This window comes from Petaurus breviceps, unplaced genomic scaffold, assembly GCF_028583685.1.
Source record: "Petaurus breviceps papuanus isolate PSGF00001 unplaced genomic scaffold, PetGlider_PUasm1.0 90601, whole genome shotgun sequence".
Classification (NCBI taxonomy): Eukaryota; Metazoa; Chordata; class Mammalia; order Diprotodontia; family Petauridae; genus Petaurus; species Petaurus breviceps.
This window is the reverse complement of record NW_027187282.1, coordinates 4,246,845-4,254,431: the sequence shown is the minus strand read 5'-3', so window position 1 is coordinate 4,254,431 and position 7,587 is coordinate 4,246,845. Positions and strand designations below refer to the sequence as shown.

At 55.6% G+C, this 7,587-nt stretch overlaps 1 protein-coding gene across 4 annotated transcripts in view; it reads left to right on the top strand.

The window, feature by feature from the left end:
* Positions 1-7,587, top strand: part of FLNA (filamin A) — a 56,254-nt gene that overhangs the window by 3,539 nt on the left and 45,128 nt on the right. For all 4 annotated transcript variants that reach the window (XM_069063797.1, XM_069063795.1, XM_069063796.1 and 1 more), the window contains exon 2: positions 1,992-2,490. In XM_069063797.1, the coding sequence (XP_068919898.1) occupies positions 2,085-2,490 (406 nt within the window). In that variant the 5' untranslated portion in view covers positions 1,992-2,084. The remainder of the gene's footprint in view (positions 1-1,991; positions 2,491-7,587) is intronic.

The window sequence follows — 7,587 nt, the reverse complement described above, 5'->3', positions numbered from 1 at the left end:
GGCAGCCCTACTGCCCACCCCCTGCAGGTTCTGATTTCCATTGGTTCTTCTTGACCTAAAAAAGTTGTGGCCACCAACTCAAAGTAAAGGCTTTTTTCCTGGTTTGACCAATAGAGGTCAGCAGGGCCCCGGCCTCTGGTGGAGACTGAGACTTAGTTCCCCCAGAGTTGGGTGTGGTTCCCCCCTTCCCCCCCCTCCTAGATTTCTGCCTCGGGGTTTGCATTTGACTGGCTGGTGGCTGCAACGCTTAGGGGTGGAGCAGGGTGGGGCCAGAATGGGTCCACTGAGGCTGGGAGGGAGGAGCCCCTGGAATCTGGACCCTTGGCCAGTGCTCCAGGGTGCTGCCCGTCCTACCTCACTGACTCTTCAGGCAATGTAACACAGTGCATGCAGCTCTTCGGGTGTGCTCTGGGGCTCTGCCACTGAAGTCTGGGAGTTTCAATTGCCTGCTAAGTAAAATGGGGCTCAAAAGACCAGCCCTGCCTATCTCTCCCCAGGTGGTTGTGAAGGGGCTTTGCAAGCCCCACCCCCTTTTACTCCCTTCCCTCTCACCACCCGGAGACTATGATTTAACTGTCTTCTGAGAGGATGCTGAGATGTGGAGGAAGGGCAGGTTTCTAAAACCTGGGAGTGCCTCTGGGGGGTGCAAGGCTGGCTGGGAACTGCAGGGTGTGGCAGGGGCCTTGATTAGAGGCTGAGAGCCCAGAACTGAACCAAATATGGAAGGAAAGGGACCCTTGGCTCCCTGCTTTCCCAGAAGCTTGAGTAGCCCCCTCTCTAGTCAAGCTTCTGGTGGTGAGATGTCCTGATCTGGAAGTGGAGAGTACTATTTTCCTAGGGAAAAGTGCCCCTCTCCTTCAGCCCCCCCCTTCCCTCTTTAGGGGGTCAGGGGAGAAGGGAGAGGTCAATTAATCTCCTCCCCCTTCATTCCTTGGCCAAATAGGGAGGGCTAGGGTTGGGATGGAGGGCAGGCTGGAGCACCTAGTGGGGCTGGCCCCAGGCTTGCAGGGAGGATGAGGTCTAGTATCATTCTAGGCAGACAATGAAAGGATTCGGTAACATGCCCAGGCCCAATAAATGGGCAACTGCAGTAATGGGGGGTGGGGGGGACAGGGACGGGACAGGGAACCGGGGACCTTCCCAGAGGAGAGCCCTAGTGTCCTGGGAGAGCTTTCCTCCCTTCAGCAGATGGAGAAACTGAGCCTCTTCATCTCAGAGCAGGAGAGGAAGGAAAGCTTTTACTGCCCAGGCTAACCGATGACTGGCCTGGTGCTTGTATAAACATGTGTGCCAGAGGAGAGGAAAGCAAAAGAAAGATTTGGCTGATGGGGAGGCACAGAGTGGGACGACTGCTAACCCTGAGAGCCCAGCTACTATCTAACTGCCAGGGTGACCTTGGACCAGTCCTTTCCCTCCCCTGACCTTCAGTTTCCCCCTCTAAGATTGGGGGGCAGGGAGAAATGAATTAGGTTCCTCAGGCCCATTCCACCAGTAAAATGCTTGGTCATTGGGGGTGGGGTTTGGACGGAGGGGACCCACAGAAGTGGGAGTGGGGTCGGGGAGGGAAGGTTCGCCCTCCTCTCCTTCCCTTCACCCCACGGGGGGGGGGAGTGACCTCCCCTCCCCCCATCAAACCCCAAGAACAGGGAAAGAGGATGCGTTTAAAGGGCCAGCAGGGGAAGGCTAAGCTTGGCAATGAGTTGGAATTGGAGCGGCTGGGATGGGGGTAGGGGCAGAATGAAAGCTTTTGGATGGTTCTTTTGCTGGGTGGAGTGGGGAATGGGGGCCTGGAGGGAAAAGGGGAAGGGGGGTTGGGGGAAGAGGAGAGGAGGGGGGAGAAAGGGTGGAGGGGCGGGAGGGTGGAAGGGAGGTCCCAGTGCCCTCACTCCCCCTCACCCCCGCCTCCTTCTCCCTCTGCGGCCCGCCCCCGCCCCTTCCCATTTAAAGGGCTGGAACGCTTAGCCACCCCAAGGCCGTGTCTCTTCCCCCAGCTCGTCTGACTCTAGGTGCCTGCGTCTTTAATTAAGGAGGGCCGCCCCCTAGCCGGGCTCCAGCACCGCCCCCAGCCTCTCCAGGCTCTCAAAATGAGTAGCTCCCACCCGCGGCCCGGCCACAGCCCCAGCAGCGCGGCTTCGGCTTCGGCGGCGGCGGCAGCAGCAGCAGCGGGCGGCGGCGGCGAGAAAGACAAGGACGCCGAGATGCCGGCCACCGAGAAGGACCTGGCCGAGGACGCGCCGTGGAAGAAGATCCAGCAGAACACGTTCACGCGCTGGTGCAACGAGCACCTCAAGTGCGTGAGCAAGCGCATCGGCAACCTGCAGACGGACCTGAGCGACGGGCTGCGGCTCATCGCGCTGCTCGAGGTGCTCAGCCAGAAGAAGATGCACCGCAAGCACAACCAGCGGCCCACCTTCCGCCAGATGCAGCTGGAAAACGTGTCCGTGGCGCTCGAGTTCCTCGACCGGGAGAGCATCAAGCTCGTGTCCATCGGTGAGCAGCGGGAGCGCTGCGGGTGGGGCACCGCTGGCTGGGGCACCGCTGGCTGGGCGGGGCACTGCGGGCTGGCCACCTCGAGTGCGGGACACGGCGCTGCGGGTGGGGCACCCCGGGCTGGGCATCCGAGGCGGGGGCCACGGGCAGATCCTCCCTAGGGGTCCCCTTCGGAGCTGTGTGACTCAACCGGTCTCAGACCTCTGCCCACACATGTTCCCCAGGCCTGGCATGTGCCAAAGCAGCGGTGCCAAGGCTCACAGCTGGTCTAACTTGTTGGAGTACGGGCCCAGGACTTCACCCCAGATAGTTCCCTTCCCTGCCCCTCTTTGGACCCACTTTGGGGAGGGATGGTTCGTTAAAGGACAGAGCCATCTGGAGAGGGGGAGGTGCTGTTTCGACATTTGTATCTTGGAGGAGGAGGCTCGGGGCTGGCGTCTGTGGAGCTCCCGAAACAAAGGACTCCTGCCTGAGCCCGCCGCTTTTCTGGAGCTGAAGGAATGTTGCTGGGGCTGTTAACTGTTTGCGGATCGGAGATCTGTGGTGGGGTTAGGGAAGGGAGTGTGTGTGACTGAGGGGAGGAGGGCCTCTTCCGGGCGCCCCCACCTCACCGCTTCAGCCCGTCCTCTTAACACCTTCTGAAGGGCTGGGTGCTTCCGTGGGTAGGAGTGGGTGTGGCAGGGTAGAGCTGCCGCTGCCAGCCAAGGGAGGGACTTCCCCAGCCGTTGAACCAAACTGTTGCTTCTCTCTTAGTGGGTAGCTGGACAATAGCGGCTTGTACTAGGGCTGGAGAGAAAATGATGCTGCCCCCTGCCCAACAAGGATCCTGACAGGGTACATTGATATATAGTTTGATCACTGCAGACAGACTTGCCTCTCTGCCTTTCCATCTGCTGCCACTGCAGACTGGAACACCTTCCCTCCTCAGTTCAGAATCCCTCAGTCCTTTCAGGGACACCTCCAAGAAGCCCTCCCTGATTTTCTCCAGCCCTAGGTTTCCAGAGAGCCCTCAGGCCACCTTTCTCTGTTGTCCATGACCCTTGACTCCTATTTCTGCTTATCCCGAAGGCAAGCCCTGACCAAGCACCCAACAGGGCCAACTTATACAAGTCCACTTGTATAGGTTTAGATGGAAGGAGAGAAAGGCATGTGAGACATCTCAGCAAAGGGAGCTCACAGGCAGCCTGGGAAGGAGGGCTTGAGAGTGAAGTGAGTGTCTTGAAAGATGTCCTGGTATAGGTGAGCTGAGCCAGGATGGAGAAGGATTTCTAATAACCAGGATGTGGAAGGCTGGGGCAGGGGATAGGAGTAAGACCTATGCCATAGCTAGAGAAGATGGACTGGCTGCAAATAATGCTTACAGGAGTAAGCATGCCCATGGGTTGCAGTAGACATGCAGCACTACTTAGACCATTTAAAAAGGGCTTAAGGGATCTTTAGTGGAAAAAGTTGAAGAAACCCTTCAATAGAGAATTTCCAGCTAGGAAGAGAACCCTCAGTTTGTGTATGTGGGGGGGCAGCAGCCCCTGTGTGGCTCTGTCTCCCTTACTCAGTCTCTCTTCCCACTGTTCCCAGCTCCTGACTCTGAGAAAGCAGGCTGGGGGGGGGGGGGGGGGGTGGGGGGGGAGGGGCTGGAATGAGGAAAGTGAGAACAAATGCCTATGTAAGGGGAGGCACCCAGAAATTGTTTGGGGGAGAGTGTCAGCTGCTGGGCATCGTTTGATAAATGCTCTGGTTGGAGGTGGATTCTGATTCAGTGACCATCTAGTCCAACTCCATCATAGGGAAACTGAGGCCTCAAGAAGGCATGGAATCAAGCTGCTACCCAGACCTGGGCTGGGTTTAGTTCCCCCCCCCCTGGTAATTAGAACAGCCTTGAGCTGGTGTTTTCCTCCCCTGAATTCCTCCTTCTAGGGTCTGGGGGCTGCTCACTCACCTAGTAGGCTGTTTCTGAGGGTGCTACCCCCTCCTCCTCTCCAACTCCCAAATAGAGCCTAATGTGGTTCTGGGAGCCCAGCAGGGTTGGGTACCAGGCCCCACCCTGTTTCCTGTGTTGAAGGGGGAAGGGAACAGATTGGTAAAGGCTGGGCCTGGGCATCCGCCCAACTCGTCCATCTCCGGATTCTCGCTCTTGGCCTCTTGTGTTTCCATCCCCTATCTTTTCTCTCCGATTCTGGAGTTCGATTGGGCCTGGAAGTCCTTTCCTACTGCATGCTTAGGCCTCCATAAGGGTTTTTAAGCCTCTAGGGTTTTCTCCTGTCTGGGCTCCTGAGGGCTGAGAAAGGAACTGCTTTGGGGTTACTTCCCTCCCTGGAAAGCCTTCCATTCTGGTTACAGGAATGTCTTAGTCACCAGGCCCAGACCTTGGAGGCCCACACTCGCTCCTGCCAGCCACCCTACGGGGTCTCAGGGGCTTTCCCCTAGTCCCTTCCCAGACATTCCCCTCTGCTCCAAGAAGTCTGAATTTCTGGGGCAGGGACTGACTCACCTCCCCCCTCCCCCCCCACACACTCACATTGTATCTAGTGGGGTGGGGCAGTTGTGCCCTAAAGCTAGGGAAGAAGGGAGGGTGGGTGGAGAGAGTGGGTAGATGGAGGAAGGAAGGCAGGCAGGCAGGATATGGGGGGGGGGGGGGGGCCCTGCCCCAGCAGGGGGGTTTGCTCTTCCTTCTCCCGCCCCCAATTCCTAGAGCTTTGCCCATATATGGCTAAAAAATGTTGGAAAGCAGTGTGATTAGCAGGCTGGGGCCCAGCGGCTGAGGGGGAGGGGTGTGTCACCCCAGCAGAGGGGGGCGGGGCCCAGCTGAGAGATGGGGGGAGAGGGGAGGGCCTGGGCCCCAGCCCTGGCCTGAGCTGGTAGCTAGGCCGTGGGAAAGGCCCCTTTGGTAAGGGCCCAGGGCTTTGGGCTTGGTGGGGCAGGGATAAGCCATGTATGGCAGATTCCTAAATACTTATGCTTTAGACATTCCAAGGGAGCCTTGGTGCCAGAAGAATGGCACCTGCCAAGAATGGATGGGAAAGATCCTTGCTCTAGGCTTCACTGTGGGCAAGTCCTCTTTCTTCTCTGGGGACTCAGTTTCCCCTTTTGGATCCCTGCAGTGGAAGTGAAGAGATAAGCACTTTATAAAATACTACACACACGTGTAAGGGAATGACCATTGTTGTGACTGGAACTGGAGGGTGTGTCCCAGGCACTTCCCTAAGATAGGGCCTGGCTTGAAAGCTGGGTCAGCCTCTCTGTGTATGAGGAATGACTGGTGATGGCTCCTAGACTGGCCTCACCCAGCCCTCTTCCTCAGTGCTATCTACCTACCCACCTGGCTCTTGGCACATCACCCTACTAGGCCAGCAAAGGGTATGGTAGAAGAGGTGCCCAGTTTGAGCTCTTGCCAATGCCAGCTGGAGGCCTGGCAGATCTTGTTATATTTGGCATTCTAGCTGGCAGTAAATAGTCTTTTCCATCTTCCCTTCTCCCAATCAGCTACATTGAGGTGAGATGAAATAGGGATCCAGTAGGTGAGATGTAATCAGGGAAATAGTATTGAATTTGAAAAGTAGAGAGACCACTTGGGATGGGCCATTAGAGCAGGCTTTTTCTTGTCCCTCTCTATGCTTTTCTGCCCAGGGAGAATCTCCTAGCTTTCTAAACCTAGCTAAAGCTCTCAGATATTGATGGGTAGGGCTATTCCTCTTGGTCACGTTTGGGCGTGTTAGGGTTTTCTTGCTTCCGGAGAACGGGCTGCCAAGGGCAAGGGCAGAGAATTCTGGGGCTGGAGAAGACTGGACTGAGTGCTTCTGGCCTGGGGAACAGACTGAAGGCCTGAGATAGAAAGTAAAGAATCCTGACTTGGGGGGCCTAGAACCTGAGTTCTTGTCCTAGCTCTCTGCCTCAGTGTGACCCCTGGCACCTTCCTCTCTGGGCCTGGTTAAATGCATCTGTAAAATAAGGGGCCTGAGGTGATCTCCAAGGCTTGTCCAGCCTTGACATTTTGTAAGCCCCTTATATGGAAAAGTCTTATTCCAGACTTTCTCTTCCCTCCTTTTTGGTACCCTCCCCACCCCCTTTCCAGCTGACTCAGAAGACAAACATTTTTTTCTACATATTTGTTTTTCCTGACTTTGGAGAGGAATCTTACAGATAAGGAGTAAGGGGATCTGTCTCCTCCTTAGATAGGCCAGGGGAGGTCTGCTGTGACCCCATTTGCTGAGCCTTATAGAAAAGAATGTTTCTGCACTGGGTAAAGTTGGCATCATCCCTGCCTTTGTGAAAGTCCTTTTAGGGCTCCTTGTAGGTAGACTAAGGCACTCCCCTCATGGGTAGAAGCAACAGAGAGTCAGATTTCAGTTCCATGTAAAGAGAAACTTCCTCTAATTAGGGCTGTCTACAAGAGGAGGGGGCTACCTTAGGAGGTTATGAGTTTGTCCTTCCAGGTAGGCTCCAGATTGACGACTTCTCGTGCCAGTTGTAGAAGGGTTTCCGGGTAGGTAGGGTAAAACTAGATGATCTGAGATACTTCAGACTCTGGGGGTCTAATTCTCCCCCCCCCCAAGCCCTTTTCTTATCTCATGGAAGCACAAGAATGTGTTGGCAGGGACTTTGGGTTGTATCTCATGTGATCCTTATTTTGTAAATGGGCACATTGAGATCCAGAGACAGGAAAGGACTTACCCAAAGTTTCAGGGGCAGAGCTGGGACAAAAAGCACAGGAACCTCCAGGGCCTCCTAGCCCTAACTCCCTGAACCCAGGAGGCCTACTACTATAGTATGATTGATACATGGCCGCCCCATAGGCCTGATCTGGAACCCATGCCCCTTTGGAGATCATCTTCCAGTCTTTTTGTCATATGAAGCCTAAAATGAAATCCTTTCCCCATTTCCACCTCCCACCCCCACCCCTCTTGTTCCTGGTTCTGCCTTCTGGAGCCTAGTAGAATATGTGTAAGCCAGGACATGGAATTTCTTTTCAGATTTTTCTTGGTTAGATGACCTTTCTGCTCTAACTTTCCTCTTCAACCTTCCTGCTATTTCCTTTCTTGGACCTCTCTGCCATTTCCACCCCCATCCCCTGTTGCAGGCTTGGGTCAGCTATTCAGGGCA